This window comes from Mixophyes fleayi, chromosome 10 (genome assembly GCF_038048845.1).
Source record: "Mixophyes fleayi isolate aMixFle1 chromosome 10, aMixFle1.hap1, whole genome shotgun sequence".
Taxonomy (NCBI): domain Eukaryota; kingdom Metazoa; phylum Chordata; class Amphibia; order Anura; family Limnodynastidae; genus Mixophyes; species Mixophyes fleayi.
Genome location: NC_134411.1, coordinates 90,032,964 through 90,058,044, shown reverse-complemented (window position 1 = coordinate 90,058,044; position 25,081 = coordinate 90,032,964). Strand labels below are relative to the sequence as shown.

The following is a 25,081-nucleotide window of genomic DNA, read 5'->3' as shown; positions in this document are numbered from 1 at the left end:
GTGGTAGTGATCAGATCGCTTACTTGTTCACTTGGGAATCATTTTACACCATTATTATAAATACTTAAGGGTATATTTACTATACTGCGGGTTTCAAAAAGTGGAGATGTTGCCTATAGCAATCAATCAGATTCTAGCTGTTATTTTGTAGAATACACTAAATAAATGAAAACTAGAATCTGATTGGTTGCTATATCTCCACAACATCTCCACTTTTTGAAACCCGCAGTTTAGTGAATACCCCTTAGAGTTAACGGATACCCTTAAGTAAACAGTGACCCCCTAGATTAAAATGTATACATTAGTCATACTTAATTCACAGTCACTGGGGAATTAAAAACACTTTTGGGCGTTCTTATTTAAAATAAAAAAACAATTACAATCGTAATTTTTGGCGCAACGTTTGCGGACTGATATCCGATAATAGTATCGAAACCAGCTCTGTACTTCTCACATGAAAACCAGCATGCCCTACAGACGCGTTTTCCTTCTTAGCATTTTAGACATCCTCTTACAGAACCTCGGATGTGTCTGGCCGGTCAGTTTTTCTGTGATATTCTGATAGTTTGTCAATAACCTAAATGATTTTTTTGCATAAAATCCTATAACACCGAATGATTTCCGACGGATAAGAAATAGAATATGCTGCATTCTAAATTCTTCAACGTGACTAATATTTTAGAACGCACTATTAAAAAAACACTATGGGCTAGATTTACTAAACTGCGGGTTTGAAAAAGTGGAGATGTTGCCTATAGCAACCAATCAGATTCTAGCTGTCATTTTGTACAATGCACTAAAAATGACAGCTAGAATCTGATTGGTTGCTATAGGCAATATCTCCACTTTTCCGAATACGCATTTTAGTAAATATACCCCTATGTGTTAAGTAATGTGTTTAAAAATAGCACTAAAAGTGAACGAGCAATTACTGAATGATCACCTTCTGATCCTATCTCCAAGTCAGTGAAAATGGAGAAAGTCAATTCAAGGGCAAATTTAGCTACATTTATGAAAATAATATAGGGTCACGCAAGTTTCCAGGGGGGGGGGGAAAACAGAAAATAATTAAAGCTGTGGCGGTCAGACTCATCACTGCCAGCCTCAATGGATGGTCACGGTATTTCCTTAGAGTAAACCGGTCACCTACACACAGCCGAGGCAGACATTTTATGGGCTGGACCAATGTTAGACCTATCAAGGCACAAGACCTCAGTGACGTCAGCAGTTACCCATCATATTCTTCATTGCCATCGGCTTCATAAATTATCAAAAGCATTTAGATCGTGGCGACTGCTTGTGCTTGGGAGAGGCAGGGTGTGGATGACACTCTCAGATATGTCGATCTTACAGACAAAACCCCCAAAGGACTGGACCTCGTTCTTCTGGATCCAGCTCCTGTCTCGCAAGTTACATTATGGAACCTGGTGCCAAAAGCGGGAACGTCATCGGTCTCCTCCGTGTTGTCTCATCCCACCCAAACCCTGGGGTTATTCTTGACCAAACCCTTCTGTTTCCTCAATGGCGAAAAGCAATTTCTCCTTGAGCTGCTCATAGCTCTTGTAAGGTGGCAGATCCAGTCTGTTAAAGCTGAGGAGACAGGGGCATTAAATGGGAGGGAGGGGGTGAGTGAGTTTTACTTCTCGAGAATCTTCCTATAAATGTATCAGAATTCCGCAGAATTATCCTTTGAAGTGTAATCTACTCAGCTTAGAGTGTTTCACTACTGCACCCTTCACTATCGTTCCTGGCTACAGAATATAACTATGTCATATCTCAATCTGCAGATCTAAAGGGATTATATAGATCATGTATCTAAATTTACAATGTACACAGTCTATGTATAAATAAGAGGGATGTTTATTTATTCAGGTACTACGTGTTTTTACTGCTCCACACTTAGACATAGTGACCACCACAGACCAGTCTCCATGGATGGCCGACAACCCAACAGGACAGTGACCTCCTGGGGTGGGACCTGGATCTGCTGGTGGGAGGATGCCGTGGTAGTAGGGAGGAAACGTGCTTGGGGAAAGTAAAATATTGACAGGGAACAAGAACAGACAGTAGTTGTTGGATGGAGGAGAACAGTTAATCTGGGGGAAAACTGCACATCCTAACCGAACATAGTAACTGAGTATAATGTTATTTGCTGTGGTTTCTGAAAGCATAGAAGAAAAGAAGATTCATCAAACCCATCTGAGGAAACGCCTATATCAGGGAGCTTTACTCTCCTCTGAGGCATCACAAGGGGTCTCCTCAGCACTCATCAATTCTGGGTATTTTATTGGAGACTTTTGCAGCAGCCAATCAAAATGATCTGTCTACATGATGAACCGCAGATAACTGAAGATCTTTAAGCTTTCAACCTTCCAGCAATATTTTAAAGCTGACCATAGTAATGCATAGTTACATTCATGTGTTTATCTTACCTAGGCGAGTCATTATCACACAAAGGGGTTACCATAATATGATACGTGAAGGAGGGGTAAGAATGACTGTTCTAAATAACTGGACTCCCAGAGGTGGAGATAAGATTTTGGCTACTTTGGTCAGTTTTGGACGCTGCATTGTACAGTGCTGGATGCTGCACTTACCAGGTGTGACTGCGCGGCAGCCAAGTGTCCTTCCCAACCTTATCAATGCAGAACTTCTGATGTCCGTTGCTACCTGCAAGATACAACCAACAGGGGTGATACAAGGAGGAAGAGTGTGGGTCTGGCCATGCAGGGGTATGTGAGGTGGAGACACCAGTGACTTATATAACACAATGCCGGTGACACAGTACAATGTACATATAGTTCATCCAGCCGGATAGGTGTAAATTACTTTGGGTTAGAAAAGAATTGTAACAACAACAAGAAAAGCTTTAGGAGTTCAGAACAGTGATGACCTTAAACTCACCAATCAGTTCTGAGAATCCCCCCACAGGAAGGCGGCACGTTCCCGTCACAAACTGCAGCAACCGGACGCGTTGTTCATTGTCCATCTCTTTTACCACCTGCGGAGAGAATCCTGAGTGAGTGGCAATATGGGACCCCACTGCACGAGGCGCCGCGGGAACCAGACTGCACGAGGCGCCGCGGGAACCCCATTACACGAAGCGTCGCGGGGCGGACCAGACTGCACGAGGCACACGCGGACCCCACTGCACGAGGCAAATTACAGTCTTTAAAGGGCCACTGTACTCGAACATGTGATCGAAAAAAAGCCATCAGTAACATTCATAGATATAGCTGTTTCCAAACCCTGGTAGAAATCAATATGTCTGAAATGACATGTTCTGCTGTTAAGCAACTGGATGCAATCTCTGCACTTCCCATTTAAGGTTCCGTTAGGTCACCGTGTCTTCAATAACCCTACAGCCAGCAAACCTCAGGTGCCAATGGCATTTTATCAGATTTTTGCAAGTTCCTGAACTGTGAATGTTGCCAGTAGCTGTATCATGCAAAGTAACTGATCCTATATTATATAAAACTAATCTTTTTCCGCATGTAGAAATGAAACCCATGCACACTGCACATACGCGGGATGCCCTCCTTCCTTGGCGCAGCCTCGATATACCCACCTGCCAGAACCACTGGACCTGTTTACTGTTCTTGGTATAGTGCCGATAGATTGTGTTCTTCTGCCAGTCATTCATATCCATCTCTTGCATCCCACACAGCATCAGCTGTAATACAATGAAGGTGTTAAGAGCCACTACAGCCGTTACATTGTAATACATACAGCTTATGTGATGCTCCATAACTAGACACTAATACCGGTCACCTTACCTCCAGCTCCTTCTCATCAAAGTATCTCAGCCACTCCAGGGGGGCTACTTCATTAAATCCATCCAGGAAAGCATTGGTCTGTTCCTCCACGCCACGTGTGAATCGCCAGTCTGTAAGAAGCCTGAGAGAGGGACACAAATTAGACACTTCTTGCGGCAGGTTATGGAGAAGAGTCCTAGAAGAACTTCCACCCTACGTACGTGATAAATTCCTCTTTGTTCTCCTCTGTGACTCGAATGTTTTCACCGCCCTCTTTCAGCTTATGGGAAGTCACCTCCCCAAGAATCTCCATATCCTGCACAAAGTAAAGCTCCAACTCGCACTCCTCCAAGTTATTATCTCTGCAGGGGAGAGATAGAAACATGAAAATATGGCAGTGAGGAGCATAGACAATACAAACATCATAGTAAATAGGAGGAGGTTGAGGTGTGGAGGTTTCATAGACTGGCCAGGGACAGGCCTAGCTAACCTGTGGCTCTCCAGGTGTTGTAAAACTACAAGTCTCAGCCAGTTATCGGCTGGCTATCTACTGGTAAAGCATGCTGGGGCTTGTAGTATCCCAACACCAGGGGAGCCACAGGTTGGCCAGGCCTGTGCTAGGGGAAAATATAAGTAGAGGACAAGCTACTTTGGTATTGGGGAGGCATGCGGCGAGTACAATGGCAGAGACGGAAATGGATAGTGGTACAAATGGTGTGGAGGGGTACAGCATGAACACTAGATGTACAGCGGGCTCAGACAACATGTCTCTGAAGGATTTTTAAACTATAATACCCAGCAATCCCTCACATAAGTCACAAACTGTGCAAGTTTACCAGTGGTCTAGGTTGCTGGCAGCCATTGAACAGATATTCATGAGAATGAAGCCTATTCACCAGGAACCTCTGACGTTACTAAGCACATCAGGCCTAGTGAATTGATTGGCTGCAGGAATACAGCCACCTGAATGCAGCTGATCAATTCCAGAAACCTCAGTGATGTCACTTGTTCCCAGTGAACCGATAGGCTGCAATCTCATGAAAATTCGTCCAGCCCGCAAAAAGGTCTTCTCCACTATGTGGCGGCAATGGGTAGACTTCAACTTGGCCTAGTGTGTGAACTCACATCACAGTACAGGTGGGGTGAGAAGATGTCACTCTACGCTGTACTCACTTAATCCACATTATGGAATTATAGAATTCTGGATCAATGGATTCTAGGTCTCGCAATGTCGGTTTCTTGTTCAGCATCCTCTTGTAGAACGGCAGAGTGAATCCTGTGTCTATGAACTTTCCATGGTACAGAGCCTGAAAGGGACAGGACCATAGAATATTTTTACAGAAGGGACAGAGAAGGACACCCCCGCACGATTCCAGACAAGCTTTCCTGCTTACCATGGCGATAAAGCGTCCAATGAACCGGAAGTATGTGAGATGGTCGGGGTTTATGGACGAGGCCGGGTTAATCTGCAAGCAGTAGTTGTTTTTCCCGGCGTATTCAAACAGACAGTACATGGGATTCAGCACCTCGTGAGACAGGAGAAAGAACCATTCCCTGCGGAGGAATAAATAGGAAGTACGGAAGAGGAGAGCAAGAAAGTGAGATACGATGGAACGCAAAGGAGATATTGTGGAGAGAAGATCGAGGAAACAGAGATGGAAGAGCAGAAGGAAGAGAAGATGAGGGAAGACAAGCAGAAGATGATTGACACAGTTATAAACAAATATAAAGATAGATACAAAACAAAATCACCATCCCAACCATTAATACTTATTTAAAATATATACCACGAACGTGTGGAACCTTAGAGCAGCTACAGTAAAGTTACAGAATAAGGAGTATCTAGCTGTTGATAGGTTGTATGTTCACAGTTGCTTGGCTCCATGTCGAGAGCTCCCCGTATCCTGTCCGTGGTTCTACCCTGTGGTAGAACAGCCTGACGTAACCTACCATAGGGTAAAACCACTGGGAGGACACAGAGAGAAACACAGGAGCCAGGAGCCAAGGGACCGCCGAGGATAAAAGAGTCAAAAGGACACAGAAGACACAAAATCTAGGTGACAAACAATGAATGAGCAACCAAGAGGGAAACAATAGGATAAAGGACAAGAATAAGGCACAAGACCCAAAAGTTGAAGGACTGGGGAGAGAGAAGATACAGGAACCAAGGAACCAGAGAGAAAAGAGACCCAAGAGCCTGAAGTACAGTCCAAAAGTTGGAAACCAAAGTAAAGGGCAAAGGATAGTGGAGTGTCAAAGTACATATAGAGCAAACAGAGGGTACACAACATAAAAGTGAATGAATAAAAGGAAGATGCTAGACCGCTACATCTCCTGATTCTAGATACAACACCGCTAAAGGCTTTGTGTATGGAGACCACCTCCCACTAGTTGTATATACCATATCCTTTTGGTTATTACTATATAACCTGGTTACAGATATTACATCTTTTATTTAAAGATCATTTTTAGTCCCCATGCGCTTCTGATCACTGGCAGATGCCATATACTCTGCTCACCTGGCAATGCCTCCATAGTCTAAACCTTCCTCACCGCGCATTATGATGTAAAGACGCCGGCGGAGATCGTACGGCTTCATGTTCATGATCTGAGGAGAACAGTGAGACTGCAATGTAATAATCACCATAAAACAGCCGGTATCTGTTAAAGAATTCAGGAGTGTATGGAAATAGATTCCAGGTAGAAATGTGTCGCCAACCTCGACCACCTATTGGCCAGGAACCAGCTCTCAATTATCCGGATAGGTCAATTCTGCTGTTCTGGGGCAAGATTTTAATTAAAGTCTTCTTTGCACCCAAAAGAGGGCAATGTTATAGGTTTAGAGATCTCTGATTGGATGAATACTAAAAATATGAAGTCAACATGTGAAATGCAACATGGGGGAGATCTTTATCTAAACAAAATCTGTACTTTATATCTACAAATTGAGTGGGAGGCTGAACTGCCAATGTGCGATTGACACCATGCATCCGATCGGCTTCTACCAACAATCTACGTGGATGTTATATGCTGCTTATCATATGAATATTCTCTGTGTATGTAGTCACTTGAATGAGCATATTGTAATAGATGCATCCAACAAACAATGGAGGGAACACAAGATTAAAAATGTATCTCTGATGAGAGGCCATAATATTTAGGGCTTCCTGTGCGGTAGAATCCTAAAGGCTACGTCCAGATGAGTATGTACGTTACCTGCTGGAAGGAATCCTCAAACAACGTCTGACGAGATACACTGATCTTCACGTGACTCGGGAGTGTGTTTGACTATTGGGGCACAAATAAAAACAAGTCATTTACATACAAAGAGCAAGATTAAAGATCGTGCACATCCTGGAGGGGGGCGCTCAGGGAATTCCATGTTCTCTGTTATATGACATTTTATTTGTTATACTGGATGATGCTGCAGCAGTTTATGCAACAGTCAGGGGTGTTAGATCCACAAGAGTGACATTCTCAGTGGAGGGATTTTAAGTGCAGTACGTGGGTGAGATTTTCCACAGTGGGTACATACGAGCGGGATTTTTAGATGATCGATAACAAGGGGGGATTTTCAGAGACTCACATGGCACAGGAACCGAAACTGATGGTATTTCCAGCGGAAACTTCGGCTTCTATCATATGCTCCGGGTGAGCCCCCCGGTTTCACCCTGTGATGAGAGAGCGGAATAATTTTACGTCGAACATGAGGCTCATATTATATAGTTTCTCACAAGTGTCTGCGCTATTCTCCGCCCACATCAAGGTCCTGGTCACCCGTTCCTGCTTAGGTTGTCCCTGCCCAACCTTCGTCCTCTCCCTTCATACACGGACATCTGACTCTTCCCTAAAGTATTCTCCAGTAATCTTTGTCCTCTCACACCTACCCTGAGTCAAAGCCGGGCCTCGGGTCCTTAAAAGTGGTGGCGCGGTTATTATGATCGACAAAGTAGCGGATCCCCTCGCTGGTATATTTCATTTCCCATCCTGGTGGCAGCGCCGGTTCCTGGATCATACTGGAGAGGAACAGCAGAGGAAGGTGGGTTAGTCATCAAATCACTGTTACAACCAGCGATACGGACACAACACGTTTGCAGACATTCCCTGGAGCCTATATAATGCTTTCAGCCAGCCTATATAAATGTGGGTCATATTTATAACCATCCATTCATTAGACAGACTCCTAGGGGTATATTTACTAAACTGCGGGTTTGAAAAAGTGGAGATGTTGCCTATAGCAACCAGATTCTAGCTGTCATTTTGTAGAATGTACAAATTAAATGCTAACTAGAATCTGATTGTTTGCTATAGGCAACATCTCCACTTTTTCAAACCCGCAGTTTAGTAAATATACCCCCTAGTTTATAAACAATTTGTCTCCCATTCTCAAAGCCGTCTCCTCATCACAGACTACAAGACCTTGAGACATTGATGATACCATCGGAGAGAAAAAACAAAAATCAGGCAGTGTGTGTTTTGTTTTTAAATGTCGAAATACCTTTAATTGTGTGTTGTGTGTATTTTTCTGTTTGTGCAATACTTGTGTATGCTGCGATATATATACACAGGGAAACCACAACGGAATTCTTTAGCAGGAAACTTGGGGATAATTACGGCTTCCTCACTAGGTGGTATAGACTTTTTCCCGTCTTTGCATAACATGAGTATAGCACATTGCCCTGTCTTTTAGAATGTCTGGTTATTCTGCACATTGTACAATGTAGAATGCCGTTATCTCCTCACCCCTGTGTCCGTGGATCCTCCCACTGTGTGGTACGTGTGTTGTGGTTCACGTAATACACCCTGCCGTTGTCTTGACGCTTCTCTGAAAGGGAGATAGGAAACGTTAATGAATGAGAGAGAGATTTAGCATTACTCCAAAAACATACTAGTAGGTTAATTGGCTGCTATCAAATTGACCTTAGTCTCTCTCTGTTTGTGTGTACGTTAGGGAATTAGACTGTAAGCTCCAATGGGGCAGGGACTAACGTGAGTGAGTTCTCTGTACAGCGCTGCGGACTTAGTGGCGCTATATAAATACTAATGATGATATTGTTACTGATGACATATAGGTTGGAGAAGAAGAGGGTAGGATATGTAACACAAACTCACACCTTAGTGAACACTTTCACATTACAGATCAGGGCAGGAAGACAATCCCTCAGCATCACCGAACGACAAGACCTGTGCGCTATGGAGTCACGTGCATGGTAAAAAACAATGCAAACCTAGTCGTTCAAGAGTTGGGACGGTCAACCCGATAGAAGAGGTGTATGTAAAACTTTTGGAGGACCCAACACAAAGATAGCGCGATAAAATATCTAAACAAGCCTAAATCCCTATGACCCCTATTCAGTTTTGATCTGGTTAGGTTTTTTTTTGCTCTGCAGTTGGAGCAATGTCAGTTGCTTCATTTGAAAACAAATTGCTGAACTGATTGTGGCAGCATCACAAACATAAACTGCAGTAATATTACCACTCAATGAAACATCAAACATGTTGTGTATCCCAAAATTGTATGTAATGCACACATATATATATATATATATATATATATATATATATATATATATATATATATATATATATATATATATATATATATATATATATATATATATATATATATATACCCAAAGTCTGAATCTACAGCCCAACATTCCAAAACGGAATGTTTACCGTCAATGGGAGACAAGCAAGTCTGATATTCCAACTCCTGCTAATTACAGACCATTATGTCAGCCTTCCTGTCCTCAATTTTACCACACACTATCCCTGCCTGACTGTCTATATATAAATTCTCTCCTGCCAACCAGACATGGCATCTCCCCACCAGTCTCCCAAGGGATGTGTATACAGTCGCTTAATTCAGAACTGCTGTGCAGATTGTACAAACACACACATACACCAATTAATGGTGCTACAGAAGTCACAAGCAATTGGCTTTTACCAAAGTTCTGTAACTGCTTTATACTATAGGCTCATGGGGGGAGAGAGAGGAGCCGGGAGAGGGTGGGGGGAGGGATGTGTGGCACGGGCTTTTCATATAACACCTACATAAACTTTATCCGAGATGTTTTGGCCAGTTAATGCAAATATAACCTATTACACATACACAGCTCTACTGTTTTAATAGTGCAGCATTAGTTTCCTGCCCACAAGTCTCGCAGTCACGGCTCAGACAGAGCAGCCTTTAAGGCAGGCGTTGAGTGCTGACGCCCTCAGGGGGGAGAGCATAAAACTGGACTAATCCCAAACAGAAGCAGCCATGATGTTAACCGCTCAGCCCTGAGACTTGTTACACGCAAATCCTCCAGCTCTTAACTCGAAAAACACAGACAGAGCAAAGCTCTCTATCTCGGACCATCTTATTAATGCTATTTCTTCTCCACAAAGTGAACGAAAGCGAAAAATAGGGTTAAATGTAGAATGAAAAATCCTACTGGAATTAAAAAAGTATTTGACTATAAAGTATCCACTTATTACATCAGTGTGAGCAGAATTAGGATGCTGTAAGGTTACAAGTCCCATCATGTACGACCATTACAGACGCTTGGAAGACTGGCTTGAATTTCTAACACAATTGGATCATAATTCCCACAACACAAGCCTGACTGATGCGACTGGACGTCAAATGTTTTATGGTTCTAACTTGTTCCAAGCTATTTCATACTCCCGATGTTGGAAAAGTAACCGACCACACCCAGGGCACAATTAACTCCATAGGGGCTTCTGTCTGTCCACACGGGGGACACACGAGATGGCAAAAGTGTCTGTCCCCCTCACTGGGGTCTACCAGGGCCTCAAAACTTTGTCTTTGTGACCCCCACATTCCTGTATGACATTAGTGTATAATGATACGCTGTCTGTGAACACATAGTTATAGCGTGTGTGCCCTTTGTCATGTATGTACCTGAGCAGCACTGCCGTGCATAGATCATGAATAAGAGGGCCGTTGGTACGACACACAAGCTGAAGCCCTTCTCTGCCAACTTGCTACAGTGTATTATAGACATGACAGTGTACTCAGACATACAGGACAAGAGAAATGGCGAATGATTATCTGTACCAATAAACTAACAATGTGAACTATTCAGGTAGCAAATAAATACACTTTCAAGAGGAGCAGATAGACCATGAAGGTTGCTTTTTCTACATAAGGGCAGGTAAAGGTTTAGAGACAAGCAAGGAACAGACTCAGTTAAAATTCACTGCATCCTTCTTAGTGAACAAAGCTTGTAGCTGTTACTTACAGGGAGAGTGAGAGAACATGAGTGACACAGCGTCTTCTTGTGATACAACACATATCAGCCTATCACATGTTGTGATACAATGGGCTAGATTTACTAAACTGCGGGTTTGAAAAAGGAGATGTTGCCTATAGCAACCAATCAGATTGTAGCTGTCATTTTGTAGAATGTACTAAATAAATGACAGTTAGAATCCGATTGGTCGCTATAGGCAACATCTCCACTTTATAAAACCCGCAGTTTAGTAAATATACCCCAATGTTTCAGCGTAAAGCAACAATTAGAAGCACAATGATTTCACACATAATATAAGAGACACTGTCCAATGCATCTAGCCAAACTGCGTACAAATCCAGGTTACAGTGCAGCTGTCTAACAGTCATAATTTCTTTTATAGAATTAATTCACATAGAAGGGGAAACTGGGGGAAAACACGTCACATGAAGGGTTATGTTTCCATCTCTCATTAGTGTACACAACTCTACTGAAGCAGTAGAATACCTGTGAATCTACCTGTTGTGGGCAAGGCTAGGTGGGCCAGACCTATAGACTAGTGAATAAACACTTTCTGATTTTGAATGTGGTTATCCAACATTAGAATACTGAAAGTCCAATGTCCAGTGTCCCGGGTGTGTCGATAGAAAAAGGGTGTTGCTACTACGTGAAGATAAATGGATTGTTACATTGATTATCAATCTCTCTGTCGGTATGAACAAAGCCTATGGTTTGAAATGTGTTTTGCCATTTTAATGTTAGATGGAGATGTGGACTTGTTGGGTATTTTCCCAGGTAAACCCTCAGATTATGGACAGATCTCCCATGAAGGCATTGATCAGGTTTGTCATTCTTTAGGTGGCCACAAGCGACAGAATTAGCGTTCAATTCGCCCACGCACATTGGTGGCTGAATCAGACGGGACCTTGGATCAACCACTTCTGGCTCACTCGCAGCGTTTGCCGCCATGCCAGGTAGCGGTCCTCTCTATTCTGAGACAATCCTTGTTGGGGATTGCGGTAATGTTCAATCCACACACGGTACGATATTACCCAACGTCATACTACCAGGTGTCTGGGCAACTTTAGCAATTTCCTCTTGTAGGTGAATTCTATTCTAGAAATGGATATGTACTTCTATACAAGGACATTAGGGGGTAAATGTATCAAGCTGTGATTTTCAGGCAGGTTTAAAAAGTGGAGATGTTGCCTATAGCAACCAATCAGAATCTAGATATTATTTATTTAGTACATTCTACAAAAATGACAGCTAAAACCTGATTGGTTGCTATAGGCAACAGCTCCAACTTCTTCAAACCTGCAGCTTGATACATTTACCCCTAGGACTATTACACAGTTGCAGCTCACCTGGCTTTATACACAGTTTGTCTAGATCCATCAACACAGTGGCCTTTGTCTGTCACGTAAATAATGTATCATCATCACAGGCATATATTTTTAGGGTGCCACAGATTCCGTAGCACCGTACAATAGCATTGTATAAAAAGCATTGTGTTCATCATTTCTGCTTTACGCAGAAACACTGTATCACTAAATCTGATTGGCTGATTGATAACTTGTAGAACAAGGATTGCTCGATGGATCCTGCATCACTCACGTATTGTCTAAGCTTTGAAAAGATCATGTTCCTTCACTCAATCACACCCGATTAAGGAAACATGTTGCACGAATAAGTAACAGCTACAAGATATGTTCACTAAGAGTGAGTCAGTGATTTTGCTGTGAATCTGCACTTGTGGTGTTGGCAGTGCACCAGCCTGTGGGAATTCCCCTAACACGCTGCGAAGTGTAAGCAATTATTATCTTTTTAAAACAAATATTCCTAATACGGCGGTGCCTCTGGGTTCTATTTAAAAAGCTCTTAGACAAGACGAGGAAGTTTTCAACTTCCACATTACTCCGCTCTGCAACTGCTGGCAAGAAACAGCCCTTCTGCAATTACCTTTTATCAGCTTTCCAAGGTACGTGCCAAGCTACTTGTTCTCAAACGTTCCCTCCGATGAAAGGGATCCTTATCATTTTACAACACTGGGGATATTCCCACAATGCCCTGTTTCTAGCATCAATCTGTAGCCCGTGGAGTGATACATTGTAGCATGCACACTCAGCATTTAGCAGTGTATATTCTAAGATTCTATTAATTTGCAGCCTATGAAATCAATGCTTTACGTGCTAGACACAGTTACCCCTAGGGAGGGGTGCAGTCTGCCTCCTTGGATTCAGTCCAACTAACACTTACACTACCTATACTTTTATTTTTCAAAAACACACATTCTTACAAAAATATTTAAGGCTCTGATTATGGAAAATTCCATCCTAGTGCGAAATGCTTCTGGAAGTTGCCACCTACACCCCCTGGTCTGAGCACTGGCTGGGTTTGCAAAAAAAGAAAAAGAGACCGTCTCTTTTCAAAGAATAACATTTAGATGTGACTGGTAATATCAAATAAAAAAAACTAACACGTAGCTTTATAAATCAGAGCGGTGAAAGGAACCAAAGTGGGCACAGCTGGTAAATGAGTCATTTAGGAGACGCTAAATTAAATTTTGTTCCCTTCCGATATAATCATCATGCATTAAATGTCCCTAGATATTGCCAAAGCAGACACAGCTTTAACATTACCCATCCGTAAAAGTGATACGATATACAATATAAACAGTGCCACTTAACTAAACACCCCTCGTTTCCAAGTTGTACTCTTCACTTACCCCATCCATTGGGTAGAGGTCCAAGCGGATCATTGTCTGGAGCGTTGGCTGGGGACTGCAAACAGAGAGACAGCAAGGTAGAGAGTGAGGCAGAGTAGACAGGTAGCTAGACAGCTTCCCTCTAGTGACAGGACAGGACAGTGGGGTGCTCGGAGCAGGAGGTGCCATGTGCTTTGCAGACGTCCCCAGCTAGACCCAGCACTCGCACGTCCGACTTGCTCCCAAATCAGAAGGGGAAAATATTGCAGGCCTTTCAAATGAAATCATTCCCACAAGCCACCAGAAAACGCCCAGCTCTTTCCCGAATCTGGGCTCTGCTCCTGGCCCCCCTCTCCACACCGACCCCCTCTCACCTCCTCCCCTCCCAATCAAGCCCGTCCCTTGGCAGAGTGGTGTGCAAGAGTAGCCCAAAGTGAAGAAATATTCAGCAACTTATAGGCAACACTGCTCCCCCCTTTCCCTAGATCCTGGCTTACAATGCACCTTTCTTTCCCTGCAGTCAGGGGATGCTTAGAGGGAAGGAGGAGGTGTGTAAAGGGGGGGTGTGAAATTGCTGGGAGGTGCAGAGGGGGCGTGTGGAGTGCTAATGTTTATATAACTCCCCCTCTCTGACCAGCTCAAAAATAAAATCTCTGGGGAATTAGGACCAGGCTCCACTGTGGGGAGTTTCTATCAGCATCCTGAAAAAAAAATCCCCACAAATACAAGAGCAGTTGTGAAAACATATGTAATGTGCATTTGTGTATTCTTATCCTGATGAAACAGATCATTGTGTTACTTTCCTACAGCAGAAGAAAAAAGAAAGTTTTATGCCAGAATGTATGGCAACACGTGTCACGAGTCCAGGGATTTTATTCATCCCACAATTAATTTAAAAAAAAAAATAAAAAAAAAAAATGATTCTCTACATAGATTCCCAAATAGATATTCTTCATGGGGACGATATACAGGACATACCCAGAAACTACTTTCATTAACATTACCGGACTATCTGCTTTGATCTAAGGAGAAGTTACAGCAACAGCTTTCAGAAACGGATTAAAAGCTTATTTTTAATAACATGGTTCACATAGAATATTAGTTTTCATTAGTCTAGGACAAAGTTAGGTTGGTTAGATGGGCACTTTGAGACTTGTAGTCCCACAAGAGCCACCGTATTACCACCGTAAGCTAGTGCACTAAAAATAACTTTCTGATTGGTTGCTTACCCTTTACCGGAGTCCTTTAATGCTGGCCCTAGACATTGAAGGACTCAGTCCGTCCATAGCGCATCGATAGAGATGTATGGAAGCTTGTCCATAGAGATCTATGGACGGTTTGGTGCAGGTAAACTGACCACAAGATGTAGCGAGCCTGCTTTCCAAAACATGTAACAGGGAAGGGGGTTTCACCTGTTTTCTACATGTATGGGGTAGGATTAAGAAGGGTTTTTTTTGCCATTTGATTATACTTATAAAATCCTATAGCTCTCTTTATGTTTAGAAAGATATGCGTCTATCACTTGGGTGAAATCTACAAAACGCGTAGGGCCTCCTATTTACTGAACTTATATTTAAATCAAAGAAACACCAAACCCAGAATTCTATTAGGGATTCAGCTGAACTCGTTCCTTATGATTTTTAGCCAGCTTCTAAATTGTAGATAAGATTCATCATTTAGTCTCAACTGCTTGATTTTAATATGTAAGTTAGCATTCGGATTGAATTAAGTATTTGGTCAAACCTTTGGCAAAAGGATTCAGTTGACTCAGAAAATATACTCTAGAACCAAGTAATACTCGTTCACGTATCCATTGGTCATGTTATAAAGAATATACTCCCCTCTCATCCCTCTAGACACGAATCGTCTCCTCCTACAGGAAGTATTTTATAATGTTTGCGTTTCGCACCTGGTACAGATAGCGCTGACTCAGTTGTTGCATTGCACCCTGCAGCTGATTCCTCTGCGACTGCCACTGCTCGTAATTACGGACGTATTCCGCAGTCGGCCTCTGCCAGGTGGTCGTACGAGTGTTGTGGTCCACGTAGTAGTAGCGTCCTCGGTTATCCACCCGCTTCTCCCATCTACAAAGAGAAGATTGAGATGTTTGTAAGCTCGAGACAAGAACTGACCATATAGTATCACCCTGGCTGCCTCTATCCTACAGGGCCGAGAATCTGTGACTTCTCACCCCGGCGGCAGAGGCCTCTCCCACGTGGTGGTCTTCGTGTTATGGTCTACGAAATAAACGCGACCGTTGCTGAGCTCTCTCTGCTCCCACCTAAAAGAGAGACACGGTTTATACAAGACACATTCACCACAACAGTTCCCAGTGAATAGATGAGCTGTACTTTCAAGAACAATGCCTTAGCCTAGAAAATTGCTTACTCGGTGAGGTCACCGTTCTAACTCAACTTTTAAGCCGCATTTTCATGAAAATTGGTTCAGGAGACAAACCGGTTGCCTCCCTTACATAGAAGACACAGATAAGCACATTCATTTAGCAGCAAAGTCCTGTCACAGCCTCATGGGATGTTTGGTACACTTAACTATGCTGATTTTTTTATGAAAATGGTATTCCAGGTACAGTAATACCAGGAAGTGTGCGCATCGAGAGAGACTTCTAAGGGACCTTGCGTGGAATTTGTCATGAGAGCTAGAAGGATACTTAGCTGACCCACTCCAGGAAATACAGGAGCAGAAAATGCAGCCAACACTTGTATAAAGATCTCTCTGGCGCAGACTGCCCTTATGATGGTCAGTAAGATAAAAAAAATATAACAACAAAGTATTAAAATAAAAATATATAATCTAGCTTCACCAGACATGGCAGGATGTTCAGTATCCAGGGGGTATATTTACTAAACTGCGAGTTTGAAAAAAATGGAGATGTTGCCTATAGCAACCAATCAGATTTTAGTTATTTATTTAGTACATTCTACAAATTGAGAACTAGAATCTGATTGGTTGCTATAGGCAACATCTCCATTTTTCAAACCAGTAGTTTAGTAAATATACCCCCAGGACTGGGAGAAGGAGACAGGGATTATAAACACGTTTAGCAGGCATACAGCAGTACATCAAGCATAGAGAATATTGTTGAGCTGTTATGTATACTCCAAAGAAACATGGTGGATTGTTATTAAAAAACAAAAACATACTGCTGGAAAATATAAGTTGTGCAGGTTTCCTCTCCACGCAGTAAACGGAGAGATGGCACGAGGCTCTTATTTGTTCTCACAGTTCGGTTCACTGACAAAATAAAACAACTTCACAGATGCCAAATGTGAGGGCAACCCAGCGACTGGCTATGACTGGAAATGCCGTCATACTTGTGCCTGTATCATATCCAGAAGAACTGGCACTGACATCTGAGCCAGGCCATGCCCCTGCCCGGCAGACTGCAAGGTCTTTGTCTACAGAGCAACAGTTTCCAAGCCCGAGGAACGCCTGTAGCTGTACACAAGGTGACATTGTAAGGTATTGCCTGAATGCATCGCCTTCAAACTAACAAAATAAACAACACAGAGCAGAATCGCCATCATACGCAGGCTGGGATCGTACACAAGACACACGTACTGACAAAGGAACTGCTGCCCTGTGCCCAGTTTCTGTAAAGTCAGGGCACGGTGCTTCAATGACACTGCCAAGGAGCCTCTGGACTGCGGGAGGAAACCGCAGCCCCTGTGCCAGACAGAGCGTCTTTGTGTGAGGAGTTAGCAGCAGCCGAACCTCTGCACGTCGCCCCCCGCAATCTGCAACGGGAGGCTCCAACGTACAACAAGGAACATATATACCAGCCACACGCTTCCTAGGACTGAGGCTACAATGGAAACATAAAAAAAATAAAGCCAATAAAAATGGCTGCTGAGGAGTCAATGTTTGCATTTCCATTCCATCTAGTCTTTCCGTCTGTGCGTCCCATATTATCCGTCTACCTACTGCCTGGCCCATCTCACACGTCTGTGTCTGTGTCCTGTGACTGCTGGCCAAGAACATTCATGTGACTGACACATCAGTATTTACCAATTCATCACATAGACCTGTCCGCACCAGACACTGCTGCCTACAGACAGTTACTTCCTAGCCTTTGCATTAACGGTGCTTTGCACCCTCGGATAACTAATGTAACCATTTCTACCTGTCCGCCTTGCTCTGTGCTTTCAAGCCATATATTTATATCATCAGGCTGAGCTGTTTATTTACATTGCAATGCCTTGTTGTCCTTTCTGAACTGGAAACAACTATATCCGGATCTCAGCTTTGCGTCGTTTCCCAAGGCAACAAAACGTCTCAGCCTGATTATATAAATATATGACTGAAGAGCACAGACAGAAGACAGGAAGAACAATTCATTTGATTGGTAAAAGTTGTAGGCGGGCACCACAAATGTGAAGGTGAAAAGTCCTAGTACTAAGCCTGTCACATTATTACAGACCCCTGGGCTAGTGAAGTCCTAAAATGACTCCCTAATATTGTGCTAACTGCACGCAAAAATAAAATTTAAGATAAATGTTCATAGACAAGTGGTTTATTTGCTCCTTTAAAAGTTGTTTCAATCAAGCATGAACTGAATTTGCCGTTGTCACATCCCATGTTCGGCAAACAGAAGCGGACCCTCAGGCCGATCACATAAAGGGAGTTTTCACAGTTGATGAAGAAGTTTTCCAGGAGTTCTGAGCAGGAAGTGTTGAACGTAGAGAACAGAGCCCCTCACACAGAACACATAAAGAGCCAGTGAGAGATCCCAACCCTAATTACCTGTGACTGACACTGCTCCCAGCCTCTGACCTCACCGATCAAACAAGCACTCCTCAGCTTCTCCTTAACCCTTCTTTGTACAAAAGACAGCGCTGCAGGTTGACGCCCTTGTTACACAAACAAACACCCACTGAACAGAGAGACACACACAGCAGAAGGCTGCCAAGCTCCATCCCACCGCGACTCCACCACGGCTCATTCATGTCCCAAGGGTCAGGAGAAGAGATAAGGCATGGCTTAGGCAACCTGTGGAACTACAAGTGACAGAGGACACAAGTAGGAGTTGTAGCTGAAATATTAACGCAGCTGCACATATCACCAATGTAGTTTATTTGTAGGACGCCCCAATACTCTGCCGGAAAGCAAGAAAAACAAAGTATACATCCAAGGATGATGCAAGATGCGAACACGAGAACAAGGTGTAGGAAAGGTCATATTTGTGAGAGTTCACAATCATTTGCACTGTTCAGTGACCCCTAGAAACCAGACACTTGGGGGTATATTTCCTAAACTGCAGGTTTGAAAAAGTGAAGATGTCGCCTGTAGCAACCAATCAGATTCTAGTTATTTCTTTAGTACATTCTATAAAATGACAGCTAGAATCTGATTGGTTGCTATAGGCAACATCTCCACTTTTTCAAACCCGCAGTTTAGTAAATATACCCCTTGGACTCACTAGTCTACCTTGTACTCTCTAGATCACAGCTTATTGCTGATTGGTTGCTATGGGTTACTACACTATGCAAGTTTAGAATTCTCTGCCTTAAGTTAAAATTCGGGAAATCTTTAATTTTAGAAGTTTTTCTGGAAACTGTGGTAAATAGTGGTGCTATCAGATATATCTGGACCTTATGGCCATGAATTATGGACACTGGCATGCAGGAGGGTGGTGATACATACAGGCTGAGATCAGACAACCTCCCCCCAATCTCCAGTGAGGTGTGTGTGACTGGACAGGATTGTCCTATGTACACAAACAGCCCAGCTCTGTCAGGAGAAAGACGTCTTTCAAGCAAATACATAATGGAGCATTCATTGCTGTGTAGAGTCTACCAAACCTCTGTGTGTTGCAGTCTCCTGTACACATCGGGCTGGCAAATTCACCATCTCTTACATCTTATCCCTATGTACAGATTTGCTCTTACCCAGATGGCAAGCCGTCTAAAGCCGGGGTGGCTGCAGTAGACGGCACGGACTGGGTCTCGGAGGACCCCCCATTCTCCTCCGTTGGCAGCCCTGATGCAGGGGAAGGTGCAGACCCTATGACACCGCTGGGTAGAGCGCCTCCTGCAGGGGTGGTATCATTGGTGCCAGGAGTGGGGGCACCTTCTCCGTTCACTGTAATCATGAAGAACAGGAAATCTTGAGTGTCAGAAAGCACCAAATGTCACCTGCATCAAACAAGTCTCAACTGAATACAACAACTGTAGGGATATAAAACTTTCATCAATTTACATGTAACATATATACTATAAGGAGGGTGAGAGGATCCGGGGAAGCAGCTAGGACTGAGCGGTGTAGAGTCAGTTCCCTGTAACTAAGCACTGCTATAATGTGTGATTAGATATGGGACACTGCAGTGTATTACAGGAAATCTGTACAGACAGATGGATCTATAGACCTGTCAGGTCCATGACCATATGCAGTCTGTGTGCCGCTTAACCAGCAGAACAATAAAAGGATAACTATATGCCCTGTCCTTGTTGTGTTTTGTGGAGACTAATTGCTGCCCCTTTGTGGAGAAAGGGAATTCCAACCATTAATATGATATATCACAAGGTACAAATAGAGAATAGATCTGATTAAGGGGTGATTTAAATGAGAGATGAAGGGGGCAGTACAGTGGGCTAGTGGTTAGCACTTCTGCCTCACAGCACTGGGCTCTTCAGTTCAATTCCTGACCATGGCCTTATTTGTGTGGAGTTTGTATGTTCTCCCCGTGTTTGCGTGGGTTTCCTCCGGGTGCTCCGGTTTCCTCCCACACTCCAAAAACATACTGGTAGGTTAATTAACTGCTATCAAATTGACCCTAGTCTCTGTCTGTGTGTGTGTGTGTGTTAGGGAATTTAGACTGTAAGCTCCAATGGGGCAGGGACTGATGTGAGCGAGTTCTCTGTACAGCGCTGCGGAATTAGTGGCGCTATATAAGTAAATGATGATGATGATGATGATGAACCAATGAGAAGAGTAAGTGGCAGTAGGGTGCAATCTAAATGAATGACCAAAGTCATTGCCCGTCAATTAAAACCTCTGTGAATGGTACAACAAAGTGATGGGCAACATGTTGCCCTTCAGGAGGCGGCCCTTTAACCTTCAAAAGGGCCGCACATTACCCGCAATCTCAGTAATAAGATAAAACAATACATTTCATGAAAGAAAGAGACACCTGTCTGTAATAACATCAGCAGGCATATTATACACCCCCGTCTGTAATAACATCAGCAGGCATATTATACACCACCGTCTGTAATAACATCAGCGGGCATATTATACACCCCCGTCTGTAATAACAACAGCAGGCATATTATACACCCCCGTCTGTAATAACATCAGCAGGCATATTATACACCCCCGTCTGTAATAACATCAGCAGGCATATTATACACCCGTCTGTAATAACATCAGCAGGCATATTATACACCCCCGTCTGTAATAACATCAGCAGGCATATTATACACCCCCGTCTGTAATAACATCAGCAGGCATATTATACACCCGTCTGTAACAACATCAGCAGGCATATTATACACCCGTCTGTAACAACATCAGCAGGCGTATTATACACCCCCGTCTGTAATAACATCAGCAGGCATATTATACACCCGTCTGTAATAACATCAGCAGGCATATTATACACCCGTCTGTAATAACATCAGCAGGCGTATTATACAACCCCGTCTGTAATAACATCAGAAGGCATATTATACCCCCGTCTGTAATAACATCAGCGGGCATATTATACCCCCGTCTGTAATAACATCAGCGGGCATATTATACCCCCGTCTGTAATAACATCAGAAGGCATATTATACCCCCGTCTGTAATAACATCAGCAGGCATATTATACACCCCCGTCTGTAATAACATCAGCAGGCATATTATACACCCCCGTCTGTAATAACATCAGCAGGCATATTATACACCCGTCTGTAACAACATCAGCAGGTATATTATACCCCCGTCTGTAATAACATCAGCAGGTATATTATACCCCCGTCTGTAATAACATCAGCAGGTATATTATACACCCGTCTGTAATAACATCAGAAGGCATATTATACACCCGTCTGTAACAACATCAGCAGGCATATTATACACCCGTCTGTAACAACATCAGCAGGCGTATTATACACCCCCGTCTGTAATAACATCAGAAGGCATATTATACCCCCGTCTGTAATAACATCAGCGGGCATATTATACCCCCGTCTGTAATAACATCAGCGGGCATATTATACCCCCGTCTGTAATAACATCAGAAGGCATATTATACCCCCGTCTGTAATAACATCAGCAGGCATATTATACACCCCCGTCTGTAATAACATCAGCAGGCATATTATACACCCGTCTGTAACAACATCAGCGGGCATATTATACACCCGTCTGTAATAACATCAGAAGGCATATTATACACCCGTCTGTAATATCATCAGCAGGCATATTATACACCCTTCTGTAATAACATCAGCAGGCATATTATACACCCCCGTCTGTAATAACATCAGCAGGCATATTACTCCCGTCTGTAATAACATCAGCAGGCATATTATACACCCGTCTGTAATAACATCAGCAGGTATATTATACACCCGTCTGTAATAACATCAGCAGGTATATTATACACCCGTCTGTAATAACATCAGCAGGCATATTATACAAGTGCTACAAGCTATAACAAACAAATCTGACAAAGCTGGGGCGCCTCTAGTATAATGTAATAAACATTAAACACCCAAAGTATAATGTCCTGTAGTAACAGAGGTTAATAGAGAATCCTATAGTATAAGGAGGTCAGAAAATGAACTATGTAGAAATATAGATAGTGAATTATAGATATACACATAGATCAGCTACAATACTTATTATATTAGCATTCAGTTTAGTAAACTGATGTATTGTATTGCTACATAGCTGTTATATAGCAATACATAGCAGATTATTAATATTTCGCTTTATGACTTTCCTATACTATAGGATTATCTTTTATTGATTTATTGCACTAACCTCTGTTACTAGAGGGACGTAAGACGTTGGATGTGATAGAAACTGGTCGTGTTTATACCAACCTGCGCCTCTCCTGTAATTGTAAAACTACAAGTCCCAGCATGCTTTGCCTGCTATAACATTCACACAGGTTTTATGTGTTAGGTAATAACACTGGTCATTCTACTAGATCACACCCCTTCACTCCATACTCTTCTCATTGGTTCATCTCCAAATTAAATTCCTTACTCCGATGTATTCTCTACATGTGCCTGAGGTACCTTGTTTATGAGATAAGATAGAAATCACTCATTCAGAGTGGACACTGCCCATGTACAAACAGTAACGTTGTTTTGCATTAGAAATGGAGAGGAGGCGATCTCGGTTTCCGTCTCGGACAAGACAAGTCTAGGCTGCTTGTGCACGAGGACTTGACGTTTCTCTGCTTGTTTATGGTTTAATCTGCACATACATTCTTGTCCTAGGTTTGGTTTTTTCTCAGTAAATGTCACTCACCCACAGTGATGTCATTTGGGTCCATTTGGCTTTTATGTGGCTGGAGGGAGCCGTTCTCGGTGTCTTGCGGCAGCGCGTTGTAGTCACTGTGTATTCAAACGTAAATATAAAATGAAACATTTTGAAATGCATTTTGAAATGTACTATATTAAGCAAAACATAGGTTCAATAACCGGTGCCAATAGCAACAGGAACAGAGGGTCAGTGTACAACTGAAATACATTTATGAGCAAGACAACATTACATAAGTATACAGGTTTGACACTAAGCACAGACAGCCATATAACAAGACATATAACCGGTTAGGACTTTGGAGAAGATCAGCATATTGCTATGGGTGGGGGATACCAGCCTTACGATGACATATCAAACTCTCTAGGACAAAAGACACAATGTAAGTAACATACAGAGCAAACTCCACAATTACGTGTTAGTAAATACAGTAAGTAACTGTGCCCGTTGTACACGAGACACAATATTCAGGGTTACAAGTTGCCCAATAAAACAAGGACAGGTAAGGATCAGAATTCCAGCTGTGACTAATCTATACCTCCATACACTAAATCTCCCCATGATGCTTGCTATGCATCATGGGAAATGTAGTTCATCAGTAATGCGGGAAAGGATGCCCATCCCTGCAATTAAATATAATAGGTCTGACTGGAGTTACTTTTGACAGCAGGAAAGTGCCAGAAAAACTCAGCGAGCTCCGGCCCCAGTTGTGTGAGGTAGTGACTGGCAGGTCCTGTCCTCTCAGTGATGGAACGTCGGCCTTGGTGTCACAAACAGTCTGAATGCAGCGAAACCAATCCAAACATAAAAATGACACCCTATATGTGCACTGCTCTCCCCCAATATGCAGGACATCAATTAAAGAGTCACAGTAATCTGGAATAACCATACTGCTCAGATCAATGACCGGTGTCATGACTTTTATGTCCGCGTAGAAAAGCAGGACTCTTGTGACATGAACGTCCTCCATCCATGTTATCCACCTCTTGGTCCCTTGTTTCAATTTACTACACTTAGCGCCTATTTCCACACACCCCATCAATCCAGGGGAAATAAAGATTCTAGGCGGTATATTTACTAAACTGTGGGTTTGAAAAAGTGGATATGTCGCCGATAGCAACCAATCAGATTCTAGTTATTTATTTAGTACATTCTACAAAATGACAGCTAGAATCTGATTGGTTGCTAAAGGCAACAGCTCCACTTTTCCAAACCCGCAGTTTAGTAAATATACCCCTAAATGCTAGAACAGCGGTTCGTATAGTACAATTGAGGCCTACTAGCAATGGAAACATTTTGAGAATGCAGCCGGGCAATTCATTAGGAAACAGTTACACCTCTCGGGAACAAAGAGGTACAGTAGGTCCGAGGTAAAACAAAATGGCTGCCATGAAGTGCCTCAATGATGTTACCAGTTCCTAATTATAAATAACAATTAAGGTTTTAGGAAGTTGTCAGAACCAAAAGATATTTCAGATCTGGAACACATTGCTACATTCTGATACACCCCCCCACAAAAAAAAATTGTCCGCCTCAAATCACAAATTAGCATCACGCCTAAATTAATCTCGGATCACCTTAATTTATGTGATTAGAAGATTTGTCACCAAATTGTGCTGTGTGTAGGCTCTCTATATGCTCCTGTATTACTTTACTGTTGTGATTTCAATGCTCTCAAAAAAACAGTTAAAAAAAAATATATATATATATTTCAGATTAATCTGTAGGGAGTAATGAAGTATTTTTTTTCAAAACATCTCAGCCATCCTGTCAGTAAACCTACAGAAGAACTAAAACCTGTAGACAAACATGATTGACCACATGTCAATACAATGCCAAACGTCTCAAGGTCTGGAAACATTTACATGTTAGATATGTGG

The 25,081-nt window shown here is 42.7% G+C and overlaps 1 protein-coding gene across 3 annotated transcripts in view; it reads right to left on the bottom strand.

Moving 5' to 3' along the window:
- Positions 1-837: 837 nt before the first annotated feature.
- Positions 838-25,081, bottom strand: part of WWP2 (WW domain containing E3 ubiquitin protein ligase 2) — a 39,223-nt gene continuing 14,979 nt past the window's right edge. For all 3 annotated transcript variants that reach the window (XM_075189115.1, XM_075189114.1, XM_075189116.1), the window contains 18 exons: positions 23,190-23,275; positions 19,613-19,805; positions 15,898-15,987; positions 15,616-15,790; positions 13,728-13,782; positions 8,499-8,580; positions 7,643-7,771; positions 7,342-7,426; positions 6,972-7,043; positions 6,275-6,363; positions 5,150-5,309; positions 4,929-5,062; positions 3,977-4,117; positions 3,777-3,897; positions 3,569-3,673; positions 2,905-3,001; positions 2,598-2,670; positions 838-1,590 (listed from right to left, as the gene is read on the bottom strand). In XM_075189115.1, the coding sequence (XP_075045216.1) occupies positions 1,491-1,590; positions 2,598-2,670; positions 2,905-3,001; positions 3,569-3,673; positions 3,777-3,897; positions 3,977-4,117; positions 4,929-5,062; positions 5,150-5,309; positions 6,275-6,363; positions 6,972-7,043; positions 7,342-7,426; positions 7,643-7,771; positions 8,499-8,580; positions 13,728-13,782; positions 15,616-15,790; positions 15,898-15,987; positions 19,613-19,805; positions 23,190-23,275 (1,987 nt within the window). In that variant the 3' untranslated portion in view covers positions 838-1,490. The remainder of the gene's footprint in view (positions 1,591-2,597; positions 2,671-2,904; positions 3,002-3,568; positions 3,674-3,776; positions 3,898-3,976; positions 4,118-4,928; positions 5,063-5,149; positions 5,310-6,274; positions 6,364-6,971; positions 7,044-7,341; positions 7,427-7,642; positions 7,772-8,498; positions 8,581-13,727; positions 13,783-15,615; positions 15,791-15,897; positions 15,988-19,612; positions 19,806-23,189; positions 23,276-25,081) is intronic.